Source organism: Hoplias malabaricus, chromosome 9 (genome assembly GCF_029633855.1).
Source record: "Hoplias malabaricus isolate fHopMal1 chromosome 9, fHopMal1.hap1, whole genome shotgun sequence".
Lineage (NCBI taxonomy): Eukaryota > Metazoa > Chordata > Actinopteri > Characiformes > Erythrinidae > Hoplias > Hoplias malabaricus.
Window position 1 is genome coordinate 9192354 of NC_089808.1, and position 14747 is coordinate 9207100.

General features: G+C 41.6%; 2 protein-coding genes across 2 annotated transcripts; both read right to left on the reverse strand.

Annotated features, from left to right (window-relative positions):
* Positions 1-437: 437 nt before the first annotated feature.
* On the reverse strand, positions 438-6401 carry foxf2a (forkhead box F2a). Its single transcript, XM_066681619.1, has 2 exons — positions 5106-6401; positions 438-1934 (listed from the first exon to the last, which is right to left on the reverse strand). Exons 1-2 carry the CDS (start codon positions 6055-6057, stop codon positions 1756-1758), a joined length of 1131 nt encoding a protein of 376 aa, XP_066537716.1. The 5' UTR covers positions 6058-6401; the 3' UTR covers positions 438-1755.
* Positions 6402-12288: 5887 nt separating this feature from the next.
* On the reverse strand, positions 12289-14106 carry foxq1a (forkhead box Q1a). Its single transcript, XM_066681716.1, has one exon. The coding sequence runs from the start codon at positions 13791-13793 to the stop codon at positions 12960-12962; it is 834 nt and encodes a 277-aa protein (XP_066537813.1). The 5' UTR covers positions 13794-14106; the 3' UTR covers positions 12289-12959.
* Between the last annotated feature and the right edge of the window lie 641 nt (positions 14107-14747).

The following is a 14747-nucleotide window of genomic DNA, read 5'->3' on the forward strand; positions in this document are numbered from 1 at the left end:
AACATAAGCTATACAAAAAACACGTGCAACTCAACAACTAAAACTCTTTGGGCTCTTCCTTGAGTTTGTGTTTTGTGTTGTTTGTAAACACTTGAAGATAAAAAGCCACTTTGTTGACCCACAAAGAGGAGATGTTAAACATTTGATTAATGGAGTGTTTAAAAGTTGTTTTTCATAAAAGAGGGCCGACTTTACACTGTAGAAATTACACATTTTAAATGTGGTTACCTCTGTTTTGTTGTATATCGTGCTTTCTTTGTTACTTGACGGCTTTATTTAACTCGTCTGAATCTCATTTTAAGGCAGTGAGCATTTCGTTTGTGACGTCTAAACACGTTTTTTTTTTTGGCTTAATGTAACAAACACGTGAAAACCCAGTAAGTTCGACTATAAAATTGAATAAGAATGATATGCATTTCTTTTGAGAATATATAGACTTTATTGAACTGTACATAAATGCAATTTGTTGTTCTTCAAAAGCGCAGGGTGTTCAGTGTGAAACGGAATATTCCTGCAGGATTAAAATGCTGAAGGACATTAACACTGATGTTGCTGCGCTGTTGGAATACAGTAAGTGCAGTCAGCAATAATCTTGTCATTAAAGTACATTTGACGTATGAGTCTTTTTCGGCCTTATTTTGAAATTAAAACAAACTTCACAACAACAACAACAAAAAACTGAAACCAGCATAACAACATACACATCATACCCTGTAGACAGAGTGGAAAGTGGACGGCTGCTGTGGCTAATGTTTATCAGTGGAACAGAAAACTCTAATAACTGCTTTCCAAAAAAAAAAAAGGAAAAAAAAACGCGTAGTCTAAAATGTATAGGCACCTGCTTTATCAACATATATAACATACAGACACGTCTTTATGTGGCTTTGTGTCCAGTTTATGGTTGCATCAAAAGCATCAACGTACGTGAGTGTGTGTGTGTGTGTGTGCTTTATTTTTCGATCTGAGATCCTCAATTATTGATCAAATATTTTTCGATAAGAGATTCTCAAAATTTTTTTACAGAAAACTAACTGTAAAATCTATTTTTGTTTTCATACGTTGTCCCTGACGACGGATAGTAGGATTCAGATGAAGTTAAACTCGGCAGTTATTGGTGGTCCAACTTTGTTTATTATACTAAAAAACATAATAAATAAGATTTAAACCAACTCTGAAATTTTGGGGTCAACAAAAAAGAAAACGATTTATTCTATAGTGAGTGTGCGTGTCACTGTCACGTGCTGTTGTGTGTGTTTGTGGGGGGTTATTTGTCAAATTAAATTGGTTAATTTGCTGTAGGATTTCTTGATCATGTGAAAATACCCGCTGATATTTACATTTCCTTACAAAATCAAGATGGATGTCCCAGTAGATATGGGTTAAATTGTTTGGGAAAAAAATCGTATTCTATTAATTTCTATTACAAGTTATATATGAGGTTGTAGATAATGGATTGTGGATGTCTTACAGTGGTACATTGTCTATGCGAAGAACCGTCCACAGAAACGTCCAGAAAGAGTGCATTTCTACAAAGCTTTAAATCTAAACACAGGCCCGCGTTTTCTTGCCTAAAGCCTCTTCATCGTTCAACATTTCATAATTTATACTCGGGGCGAGCGTCCTCAGTCTGTTACGGAAGTATTAGCTTCGTGCTCTGCGTGACGTGTCCCTCAGTGGAAGGCATCAGAAGACCGGGGTGTGGGTGTAAACCAGAAACCAGGCGTTTTCCAGCTCTCAGTCCAATTCCCCTCGGCCCTACATCACACACGGTTTCACGTCCTGACAGACGCCCTGATGATGAAGCTGGTGATGATGGTGGTGGTAGTAGGATCCGCCAGCGGTCGGGTGAAAGGAGGCGATGCCATTAAAGTTCAACACAAAGTCTTTTCTGTCGCAAACTGGCGAAGAGTGCGTCTGATAGCGAGGGATTCCCACTGCAAGCCAAGACAGAGTCACAGTTAAGACTTCAAAAAAACATTTTTAAAAGTACAGTAAATTCACCAGTGTTAAATCAGCACTATAAGGGTTAAATTAACACGGTTAGTGTAACAATTTAACACCGGTGAATTCACTGTGTATATCTTTGCATTTTGCTCAAATTTGAAGTCACATAGAAATAAGCCCTGTCCCCGAAAATGACATGGATTTTTTTTTCTTTTCTTTTCTTTGTAGGTGTTATTGTCCCGTCACAACATTTCGCGTTTATTGAAGACAATTCTGGTCTTCCCTATGGAACTTGTAATTAGAAATGTGAAGTTATATAGGTTTTGGATACGCAAAAACATGGGTTTTGCTGATTTCTTAACAGTCTTACATCTGAAGCACTAGAATGGCGGGAAAAAAACGTAAACAAAAACATTTAATAAAAACTATTTTCATGACGCTATTGATGTGAAAATGTCGTTTATTTTTTAGCGTTGTTTATATCACAAATAAATGTATCTTCTTTTAAGATCCCCCCTTATATTATTGTAAACACTTATGTCAGTCCTATAACACGTGGCCAAGCCAAGGACCATTTGCTAACCTTTATTGTTTTCAAAACAATATTTTTCAAACAGCTTCAGCTAATTAAGGCCGCTTTACACAAATCACAGACTCGTAGTTCATAACAAATAATATTCTCCAGCATATTAGATATTTGACACGTCTAATTGACCTTTAACCGACCCATATTAAGGTCATTTCCTAGCTAGCCTGTAGTAAATTAACTCTTTCGGGTCTACGTAATTGGGCTAATCCAAGGTCTAATAAGAATTTAGCGACTGCTTTAGCTTCGACACAGTATCCTAACTTTCACTTTGCCTTTATTCTGGTGCATGGGATCTGGACACAAATGCTGGATCTGGACACAGAGGCCGTTTTGGCCTTGAGACCTACACCAGATGTGATGGTTCAGTGCTCGGTGTGTTTAGTTTTCATGCTGCATGCTAGCGCATTACAAGACTCGTGTTTTTTTTTTTTTTTTTTTTTTTTTTTTTTTTTTTTTTTTTGTAAAGAAACAACCCTTCCAGGTGATTGGCAGCTCTTATTTGGCATTAAGACCTCAGAGGAAGGCCTGGACGACCGCCTGCGTGTGTAAATAGTTAAAAAACAGCCCTCACATTAAGTTTAACAGGACACTAAGCCTCCGGGAAGCCTCCTCGAAATCCTCTTCAGCCTTCCCTGGTGTTGGGTTTTCATCCCCAATCTGCTGGCAAAGACAGCGCTGTTTTCTTAACCCTGAAGGCTGGGGTTAAGAAACGATGAGAGGAACGTTGTTCTTTAAAAAGGGGAGCCAAACAATTCACTAAAAAAAAGGGCTCTTCTGATCAAAATCACATTGGTTATTTAATCTCTATTTTGGGAGGAGAGGGAGGGGGAGGGGGTATTATTACAACATACCTACAATATTGTAAATTCAGAACAGTTGTTATTTCGTGTGTCTAACGTGGACTGGATACATTTGTTTTTGTTCAGATGGCTTTTACACGGTTTGGAAAAACTTGCTAAAGTCTTGGACCTTCCTTCTTCAGACATTTTCACGAGCTCGAGGCGTTCTGTGGCCTGGACCTATTGTTTTCCAAGATTAGCGTCCGAAACAAAACGCAACTGTCCACTCGTCCTGCTTTGGGTATTGCTGCTTGTCCGAGATTACATTACACGAAGCGCACGGTGGTCCTAGATGAAAGCGTTCGCCAAGTTAGCGCTTTTGTAATTAGCCTGGTTTGAAGGTTATGAACAATGTGGCCTTTCACTCTGTGATCTCAACTGAGTGGCAGTCGGTTAAACCGCCTAGGGTTTGCCTTATAAAGAGAAGACTAAAACATAAGCAATGGTATACATCTGTGTCAAGCCTGTTGTAAACAAATATCTCTCTCTAACCGATGGTTTGCAGAATTCCTAAGAAATCCTTCACACAGCTCCACACAATACAGTAAACGTTTATTTAAAATATATAGGACCCACTTTCTATAATATGTTCTGGTATTATTCAGCTCAAATAAACACTTGGAATGAAACAGCCAGTGATTTAAAATGTTTATTTGAGTTGAATTAAAATAGTTATCCTCTGAGTATGTTTAGGTTAAATTGGTGACCCATTTATAGTATATTTGTTTTAAATCGCGGTATAAACACATTCCCAAATAGTTGTTTTTTTTAAACAAAAACAAACAAATATTGTCCTTTAATTAATTAGCTAGCCTCGTGCTAAAAACGATTTGGAAAAGAAATAAACCTTATTATCAAGATTGCAAGCAACAAAACAGGAATCGGGTTCAGACATGAAGAACTCACCTACACTGGCGAACTTCAAAATATTGCTTACAAAAACGCGCGCATTGCTGATTTTATATGGGTACATGTTTGTGGATGAAACAGTGGCATGCCGGAGTTTACAGCTGTATTTGTTTATTTATTAATATATTTATTTTATAAACTGTGACTGCGCATAATGGTTAATCCTTCTTCTTGACGGAAATTGAGACGTAGCATTAAGCCAAACACAATAACCGAAATGTCTATGGTCTTTGTAACTTCAGGTCTAGGCTAAGCTAGCATACACAATTAAAAATGGTGCTCCAACGGTTATTCAGGATAGTCAATGGTTTTCCACATAACCAACGAGCCGTTGAATAAATACGTGGCTCGATTGTTTCTTTAAATGATGCCGAACTTATTATGAGTTCATCTAAAAAAATACGAAGTGCTTCGATATAGCAACAAAATGGCTCCTATCGTTGGTAAAAGTGACTATATAGATCCTGGAATGTTTGCTATCGATTTTTGCTGTACTACTAATACGGTATTAGCATGACACTGGGAATTTGTTGTGCACGGAAATAAGAAATGAATCGAAGAATGTTGTTTTCTATTAAAGTAAGTAGTTTATTTCCCTGCTGCATCTGAGCACAAGGACAATATGTATATTGAAATATTTTAAGGAAAATGGCGACATCAGGCTAAGATTATAAAACATATTAAATAAGAAAACACTTCCAAGCTGTGGAATATATCCCATGGCTCTGTTATCACGACAAGTATAGAACCCTGCAGTTGGATCAATTGCTTTTTAGAGGTGTGGTCCAGTGTTGGTCCAAGAACCACTACGTTAGAGATATTACCTGCGATATCTGCCGAGTCCCTGCCGCTGTGATGCAGGTAGCTCTGCTCCAGTGAGTAGGGCGACATACTGGAGTGCAGCGCGGAGGAGGTGGGGCTGCTGCTACTACTGGAGGCCAGCTGTTGTTGCTTGATATAGGGCGCCACACCGGACGATGCCCAGTGAGCAGACGGACACTCCAGAGCCCCTGTCACTGCCGAGGAAGAGTGCAGGGGGCTGCTACTGCTATCCGCTGGTCCGTATTCTCCACCTGGAGTCACCTGGCACGCTGTCATGTAGCCGGATCCCGGAGCAGAAGACACATGGGACACGTGAGGAACATGATGAGGCGCTCCGTTGGTCATTGCGTCCAGGCCGTAGCCGTTTGTCATGGCGTCCAGTCCGTAGCCGCCGGCGTGGCAGGCGGGCGGTGTCTGGAAGTCGAAGTTCTGGGGCAGGACCGGTGCTCCGAAACCGATGCCGTTCATCATGCGGTACATGGCCGGCTTTAGGGCCTGACACTTTCTGCGGAACCCGCGAGGTCTGCGGCGGAAGGAGCCTTCCTCGAACATGAACTCGCTGCCAGGATCGATGGTCCAGTAGTGGCCTTTCCCCGGTCTGCCCAGGCCCTTGGGCAGCTTGATGAAGCACTCGTTGAGCGACAGGTTGTGGCGCACCGAGTTCTTCCAACCCTGGTAGGATCCGCGGAAGAAGGGGAACCTTGCCTGCAAGAACTGGTAGATCTCGCTGAGGGTCAGCCGCTTGGTGGGCGAGCTCTGGATAGCCATCACGATCAGCGCGATGTAGGAATACGGCGGCTTCTCCGGACGCCGCATACCCGAGTTGGACTTCTTGGCTTTGGTGCCAGTGCCAGTGGAGCCTTGGAGCGCCGTGTGGAGGGAGCCCGTGGACACGGGGCTTGAGCGCAGAGGAGGTGGAGGGTCCAGCTGCTGCTGAGACGTCTCGGTGGTCATCGTTGAGTGCAACAGAAAGCTTCAAATTAAGGAGAAAGAAAAAGAAAAAAACGGGAATAACCAGAAATCCGGGTAGTTTTAGGCTGGAATTATCAACCAAATCGAACGTATCTCCAAATAGCAACGAGTATCTAAAACGTGAAAAAAGATGCGTAAGTTTTGCGCCCAGCTCTTGATCCGGCTCAGCTCCGGCTACGTGTCCCCGAGACTGCCACTCGTCCTTGCTCTCTTGGTGGCCATGGCGAAGACTAAGCAAAGCCTTAAAGAGAGGAGGAAACACACTGCTCCGAGACCCTCTTCCGCGCGGCCAAACAAAACGCGACCACCTATCAGTTCGTAAATCTCCCTCTTGCCCACCTCTCCCTCCCATCCAGATCCTCACCAAATCCCTCCAAGAAATCAGCCCGCTTTGCGCAGACGCAGCCCCCAGTCCTCCTCCCACTCTTTTTTTTTTTCTTTCTTTCTCAAGACTGGCCCGTGTCCAGCCATCAGTCCAGCGGAGAGTTAGTGCAGAGTCTTACCCCCTACTGCCCCCACCCTCACCCCTCCCCACCTTCCATAGCCCTCAAACACGCAATAAGGCCATTTGTCAAAAGCCCCAGGTTGGACATTTCAGTCAACAGCGCCACACGCCAAAACGCTCGAGCTGAAGATGGTGCCTGAGGAGAGAAGGGTGAGGGGGGGGGGGGGGGGGGGGGCAATTGGTTTCCTGCTGGTTTTCATCAGGAGTCCAACATGCTGTGTAAAAAAAGTCTGCACACCCTCTGATCAGTTTGGGTGCGAAAATAAGTTAACACACTCTCTACAGAAAAACCTAAATATATAACGGCAAATATGATATGACACGTATTAAATATACATTAAATCCACCCAATTACATAGTAATTGGGCGCGTTAAAACGTGAATGCGTTCTCTGTACACAATACTTTAACTTATATTCACTGGGGAAATAATCCAAACAAACGGCTGCAGAGACATAAACAGTGAAGAATCTGATGATAAAGGGCAGTAAGGCAGGAGCATCCTCTTCAGAACGCGGTGGAAGGAGATCTCTTGCTGTGTGTGTGTGTGTGTGTGTACATGCTTGTAAAGGGCTGTTCTGGATAAATGGCTTTGACATGAGTGGAAACAGGCTTTTTCCATCAGCCGCCTACGATACCACACACAGCGCAGTTTCAGTTTACCACTGTCCCGCGCGCTGAGATCCTCTACCCCAGAGAGGGCTGATAATTAACAGTGGGGAAGAAGTCCATTAACACGGACTTAAAATCGAGGCCATCCACGGCTTTTATAATTAATTATAATAACTAGAAACTTTATTATTATTGTTATTATTGTTATAATAGTTATTATACTTGAATTAAACCTCAACCAATAGCATTTTTTATAGCCTTCAATTCAAAATGCCTACATTTAAATAATCTAAATATTCATATAACCCTTTTCACATATGTATATATATATATATATATATATATATATATATATATATATAGTCGCAAATGCGCCCATTTAAATATTAAGGAAAATTATAAGGCAATTAAATGTATATATAAAAAGGTTATAAACATTGTATTAATATATTTATAACAAGTGGCCTGAGGTCTTTATTAAAGTGTTCCTATCAACATGTACAGCATTCCGGTTGACAGTCCTGATATTCATTACATGATAATAACATTTTAATACTGTTGTAATAACCTGTTGTAACGGATTTTGATTTATTTGGAAGTTCTTTTAGTTATAAGTTATTTATTACAAGTGTCCAACCAATAATATTACGCAGCACTTAAGTGTACAGCATTGATGTTTATATCATGTTAATAACATAGCAACCTAATTATAATAACGTGTTGTAACAGAGTTAATGTGTAATTTTGATGTTTTAGAGGGATATTCATTACAAATTTCTCACAACTAATACAGCGCTCCAGTGGCTAGTTCAAGTTTGCGACTGGACAAAACGGACAAAGCTCGGACATTCTGAGTATGTCATTAATGCGGTGAATTTGGAACATGTCTACGTCATGTCTGGCGTTCAGAGAGCGGTGAAACAAGTGCATGGCACGGTCAGACGCTCGTAAAAGCTGCAAATGCGTAAAACGCGCAGCAGCAGCTCTGATTTCAAAGGCGCTTATCAAACGCGGGTCCTAAAGAAGGATGTGGAGATAAAAATCAACCTCTGCTTCACAACAATAAAAGGTAAAGAGCATCATATCCACCGAATATCCGGCAACATCAGAACCGAATCACCCCGCTGCGGTGCAGGAAGCAGCGCGCGGCGCAGAAGAAACACTTGAAAGACTTTGAAGGCTTAACTCTCTGCGCGCTAGTTCTGGGATCACATTGTTACAGGCAAAAGCGGCGGGTTCTTCTGCTATTATTAGTCGAATCCCCCCACGTTCTCTTGGCTAAAATTGGACCGGGTTGTTTTCTTCTTCTTCTTCTTTTTCTTCTTCTTCTTGTCTTTGCGTCTGCGCACATGCGCGTTGCGCTCCTGGTGCAGAGCCGCTGCTTTTACTTTCTGCCCGTGGCTCGAAGCGGATATTTGTATTTCTAGACAGAAAACATAAATAGTGAATGGCCAAATAAGCCCGTGTCCGCTCTCTCAGGGAAAAGTCGAAAAAGAGACAACATTGAATGTCTAAAGGCGCCTGTGAATGACCCCCCCACCCCCCTCCACACACACACACACACACACACACACACACACACACAAACTAAGCCTCCAACACTGAGTATTGTTTACAGAGGAGAAATACACAAACACACAGTCCAAAAACTTTAATAACGACACATTGGTGACCGCTTTCAGGAATCTGTAGAATGCAACACAAACAGGGAACAAAATGTAGATAATGTTATACTATAATAATAATAATAATAATAATAAAAATTTATACTGGAACATAAGATAATAGTAAATTAAGTGCTGCTGCTTGCTGATATCCAGCCAAAAGTGTGGACAGCATACAGTGACAGCTGGACCAACGAGGTAGGTGTGTCAGTTATATATATATATATATATATATGTGTGTGTGTGTGTGTGTGTGTGTGTGTGTGTCAGATTGTCAGGCGCATCTGAGTGACCTTGTACCCAATGTACGATTTTAAACTGTATTTTAATCAATGCACTTGCTACAAGCTCACTCTGATGCATCTGACACAACAATATTAACAAAAGAAATAAAGCTCGAGGGTTGTCCTGCTGGGCTGATATTCAGGATGAAATATCCGGGTATAAAATGGTTTCTAGGTGTGTTATTTAAAGGGTTAATATGAGGGTGCTGTGCAGAGGTATCTCCGCGAAGTTACCTGTAGGCTGCAGTATTGTCTTTCTGAGCTGAGAGCTCACCTGTGCGCCTATTACGACAGCAGTCTTCAGCCTCAGTATCATCCACGTCAGATTCATCTGTGTAGCGCGTGCTGCACCCTCACCAGAGACAGTAAGTAATTCGTAATACTCAACTCCTGATATACACAGCTCCCGCTTGTTATCGTACGGAATATGGCACAAGTGTTCACAGTATTAAGTGGAGCTTAAAAAAGTGTTGGTCTGATCCGAACGCATCTGTAGTAGAGTTGTACATATCACATTGTAATATTGCTACTGTATGTTTTCAGAGCTTTGTACAGTTCTTTTTTTATGTGATTCAGTTTGATCTGTTTAGGGTTAAACTGGACCCTCCGCCCCTCTTCATTTGCTTTAGTTCTTTTTCCACATTTACTTAAAATTAAACGCGTTTTTAGTAGCGTAACGAGTGTCGGCAAGTGTTAAAAACATATTAATTGTACGCTCCACATAATTACGATTTTCATTCTGAACGAGATTTTCGTGTTAAATATCGTGACCGATCAAGCATTCTGTTTATTCCGTATGTTGGTAAAATTTGTGTAGTATAAACATTTACGTTTACGTGTCACGTTTGTGTCATTTAAGCGTCAATACCGCTAAATGCAATCCTGACCCTACTCTAAGCCTTACCCTTCATCAAGCGAGGTGTTTTAGTAACAGCTTGTACATTTTACACGAGCAAAAGTCCTTGTCACCCACACGCTGGTCTAAATAAACAAACGTGTTAATTAGACGCGTTCGTAAGATATTTTGAAAAACACTGTCCGATAACAGTAACGAGCGGGTCTTAAACTGTGCTCTGGCAACGTATCGTGCTCAAATTCTATAAAGTTTCGATGAATCTGTATTTTCCTGAGTGTTTAGAGATTATATGATTGTATGTGTGTGTGTGTGTTGGTTTGTTTTATTCTCCAACTATACGCTACATTTATTAAGCTGACATTTCTAATGTAGTTATAAATTTGATGAAGTACACCTGACATGACTGATTTCATGTTTTGCTTTTGCATATTTCCCCTCTGTCAAAGGTTCGCTTTTCACTGGGCTGGTGGATTCTTTATCGGATTTTTCCCCTCCCTCCACTACAGATAGATACATTGATAAACGCATTATCAAAAGAACTTTTTTTCCCCCATTGTGACGTGTAACACCTCAAAATACATCAAGAACGTTTGGTATGTACAGCTTCATTTAAAGCTTTCGTTCCTTCCTGCAGTGACCTGCTGTAACAACAAACATAGTCATGGTCTATTTGGTTTGTTTGTTTGTTTGTTTTAGTTTGTTGGTATATTCTTTCACTTATTCTTTCATCTCTCTTTCGTTTTCTCATTTCTTTTGTTCATATATGGATCGACGTTTTAATATAAGTATTTTATTTTGTTATTAAATGTTAGTTTTCTTTTAGAGTTTTCTTGAACATTTAATGTTGTCATTAAATTGTGAAGGCCTTTTTCTAATGTGTTTCATTCTGTGTATTATTATGATTTAAAAGGCATTTGCCTATATTTTTATTTTTTCACACTTCTCCATTATAGATGGTATTTTACAGCATTATTTACAAATACAACAGACACATTAAAGGTAGTCAGTAAAAGTTGGATTAGTGGTTCAGGCTTTTGACAAAGAAATTAAAAAAATTATGACTTTAAATTTCTTACATTGTGTTTCATTTTGTGGCACCTTAAAAAATAAATAAATAAAAACAAGTAAAACCTCTTAATTAGTAAAGCTAATACACAGGTACGAATCTTACATCAAAATAATCTGATTTAAGTATTTTAGTTAGTACTAATTGTTGGACAACAATTTTAAGATATTGAAATAGTTTTTTTCTTCCATAACAATATGCTGCTGAAAATAAAACAAATCATTTTCTAAGACAGCTGAACCTGTCCGTACTGAAGAGGTCAAATTTGAACAATATTGCATCATAGGTTCAGGCTGCCCCGCCTTTTTTAAAAACCAGCCGCATGGTCACAATGAAGTTCAAGTCACGTCAATATGAAAAGTGACCGTTAACGTTTTTCAGTGTGTTCTTTGAAAAATATTAGATAAGAATAAATAAGTAAATACAGAGAAAGAGAGAGAGAGAGAGAGAGAGAGAGAGAGAACTGATTATTGCAAATTTGTCTTTTTTTCATTAGCATAAAAATACGATTAACGTTTTCAATTAACTGTTTTATATGTTGTTTCTTTGTAGCCTCTGAGTGTTAAGGGCGTGTACAAAGCCATAATAAGAAACCTTCATAATTATAGCTTACACTCATAATTATGGATGTGTACCTCATAATTATGACTTACAGTCTAGTAATATTGACCTCGCCTTGAATCATAATAAATGATCGTATAATAATTGTATTAATATGGTCATTATACTCCAAGACCTAAAGTCATAATCATTGTAAGCTAAGTTATGTCTCAGTAATGGGAATATGACGTCATTTATGGCGATATATGTAACCGTGCTGTTGATAACCTGTTGTGTAGTATTGATATATTCCGTGTGATGAGTAATAAAAGCATGTCATTGTTACGTAAACATTGCACAACATTTTCAAATAAAGCATGAAAAGGCGGCTTTCTCTTGAAAGAAGTTTTATTATTCAGTAGCCTATAAAAACACGGCATGCATTCATCATTCTTTCAGTAGAAATATACAGTGCTGTCCAGTTCCGTCACGAACAGAACAGGTGAGATGACCATTCCTCACCTGTCACCGTGAGACTGACCGCTGGTGTCAGTCTTATTTTTTCGTATCAAAAGCAAACACAGTAAACAAGTCAAGGCAACATTTTCAACATTGCGTTTGAGTTGAACTCAGCAACAAAACATAAAGAAATACTCCATATTTCTATAGAGTAATGTTTATATATATAAAAAAAAAAAAAAAACAAAGGCCATGAGCTCAACATAAATACATTACCGAATAAAAACAGTCGCGTGCAAAGTTTGGAAGACACCCTACTTGCAAATGACACGTTTGATGATATTTTAAGTGTAAATAATTTGTTTATAGGTAACACACTTTTTGCATTTGCGCTGTCAGTGTTTACAAACACACCATAAAAGGCTCATGGAGAAATTATGGCGTTTTCGTATATATTTTATGGTTTGTACCCACACCGAATAAATATAATTAATACAAAAGTCCAAATTACTACTATATAAAGCGGGTGTTACATTATTATTACATAAACGTAATAATCATTAGTCAATCTGTCATTAGTTCAAGGGTGTGCAAACCTTAGCAGGCGACTGCCAAATGTTTACTATTTGTGCGCGCACTCCGTCCCTCCATCCATCATTCCAGACCATAGTCCCTCTCCTAACTCACCCCTCCCCATACCCCCCAACCCACCCCCTCAATTTGAGGTTTCCAAGGCAACGGGATGCTGAAATGACGAAATGTTTTTGATTGTTTGTTTGTTTATTTTTTTCTACTAACGTCCAGTGCTTGGTATAAAGTGCCATCATGTCCAATATAAAACAAAAACAAACAAACAACAAACAAACAAACAAACAAGAGTCCCTCCTGCTTTCCACTCGTCACGCGAGCAGGTAGTCTATCTGAAACGGGTGATGGTAGCCCCCTCCCGTGGTGGGGCCCCGCGTGAGCGGAAGAGGAGCTGGAGGAAGAGGAGGAGGAAGGAGAAGAAGAGAGGATGGCGAGGAAGAGAAGTAGTAAAAGTCCCTTCGCAGCTGCTGCTGCTGCTGTTGCGGCGGTGGTTGTGGCCGCTTTTCCTCGCTTCTGAACGGCGTGCTGAGGATGCTGTCGATGGCGAAAGAGCTGGAGAACTTGACGCTGCTCGGGGAGCCTTGGACGGGTGGTCGTCCTTGTCCGGAGCCCTCCTCGTCTTCCTCCTCATCCTCCTCCTGTTTCTTCTTGCCGATGCGCTTCCTTCGTCGCCGGAAGACGCCGTCCGCGAACGTGTACTCGCTGTGGGGGTTCAGCATCCAGTAGTTGTCCTTGCCCCAGGGGCGCGAGGGGTCCCTCAGCACCTTGAGGAAGCAGTCGTTGAGCGACAGGTTGTGGCGCACCGAGTTCCGCCAGCCCGTGTAGCTGCCGCGGAAGAACGGGAACTTGCGCATGAGGTAGTCGTTGATCTCGGCCAGCGTCAGGCGGCCCGAGCTCGAGTCCCGGATGGCCATCGCGATCAAGGCGATGTACGAGTACGGGGGCTTGGGTCTGCGCGTGTAAGGCTTGCCTTTGGAGTCCGTGCGCGCGCCAATGCCCCCGCTCCCGGACGCGGCCATGGCTGGTACCGACGCTGGAGGCGCGGGGCTATGCGCCACGCAATCTCCGTCCGACCCCAACTCGTCCTCCACGGACAGCGGGGATGGCGCCCCGGTGCGTGCGCCCCCTAACAGCTGCAGCTTCATCTCGCAGCAAAGCGTCGTCAGGACCTTCAAGGAGTTCGTCCAGTCGTTTTCCCAGAAGTGACCACACTCCTCCTCGCATCCGTCACGCGCTGTAAACCCAAACCGACACAACCCAGCACAACAGAGCAGAACGCGCCGCCGTCTCCAATCGTCTCTTCTGATCTGCGGATGGAGCGCGCACTCATATAGTGCAGAGCACACCTCCAGACCTGCCTACGGGGGCGGCGCCTCGAGCTCGACTTCAACCTTGAACAGAACAGAACAGAAACAAGACAGTGAAGAGTGTAAACAGATGCTAAAAACACGCAACAACTCCCAGACTTTTGACATCGCATGCGAACATCGTGTCTCTTGGCTTTGTCGGTCATTTTTGTTGTCTCCTTTCTGTTGCCAGTCATCCTCTGCCACCTCCGCGCCTTACCTGTCTGCGCCTGCGCATGTGTGGAGGTTACCTGAGAGCTCCCGCACACCTCCGGAAAAAGAATTTCACGTCAGGCAACCAGGTGGCGTGCGTTTACCAGACAATCTGGTTATCAGCAGCAGACTGTTTGTGTTGGAGATGAGGTGTGAGGTTTGGAAACAAATACAGCACATGTCCAGACCTTTATGAACACCTGCTGGTCCAGCACAACTTCTGACATGAAGGCTGTCCACAGGGAGTTATCCCTCTTTTGCTGCAAAGGCAGCTTCTACTTTTCTGAGAAGGCTTTACAGTATGATGGAACATTGCAGTGAATATCTGATTGCATCCAGCCATTTGTAATAGCATGTATAGATGTTGGGAGGAATAGTTCTCCATCTTATTCCAATTGGCGGTGTTCAATCACACACACAAAGTACACACACACACACACACACACACACACACACACACACACACATATATATATATAAATACTACTCTATAGTCTAGTATGTCAACATGCATATATGGACACTATGGGGCCCATATTT

Bases quoted from the DNA above. Each gene is read 5' to 3' on its own strand.
- foxf2a (XM_066681619.1), bottom strand. From the start codon at position 6,057: ATGACCACCGAGACGTCTCAGCAGCAGCTGGACCCTCCACCTCCTCTG. The intron at 1,935-5,105 runs GTAATATCTCTA...CTTGGCTTGCAG, and splicing joins GGACTCGGCAGATATCGCAG to TGGGAATCCCTCGCTATCAG.
- foxq1a (XM_066681716.1), bottom strand. From the start codon at position 13,793: ATGAAGCTGCAGCTGTTAGGGGGCGCACGCACCGGGGCGCCATCCCCG.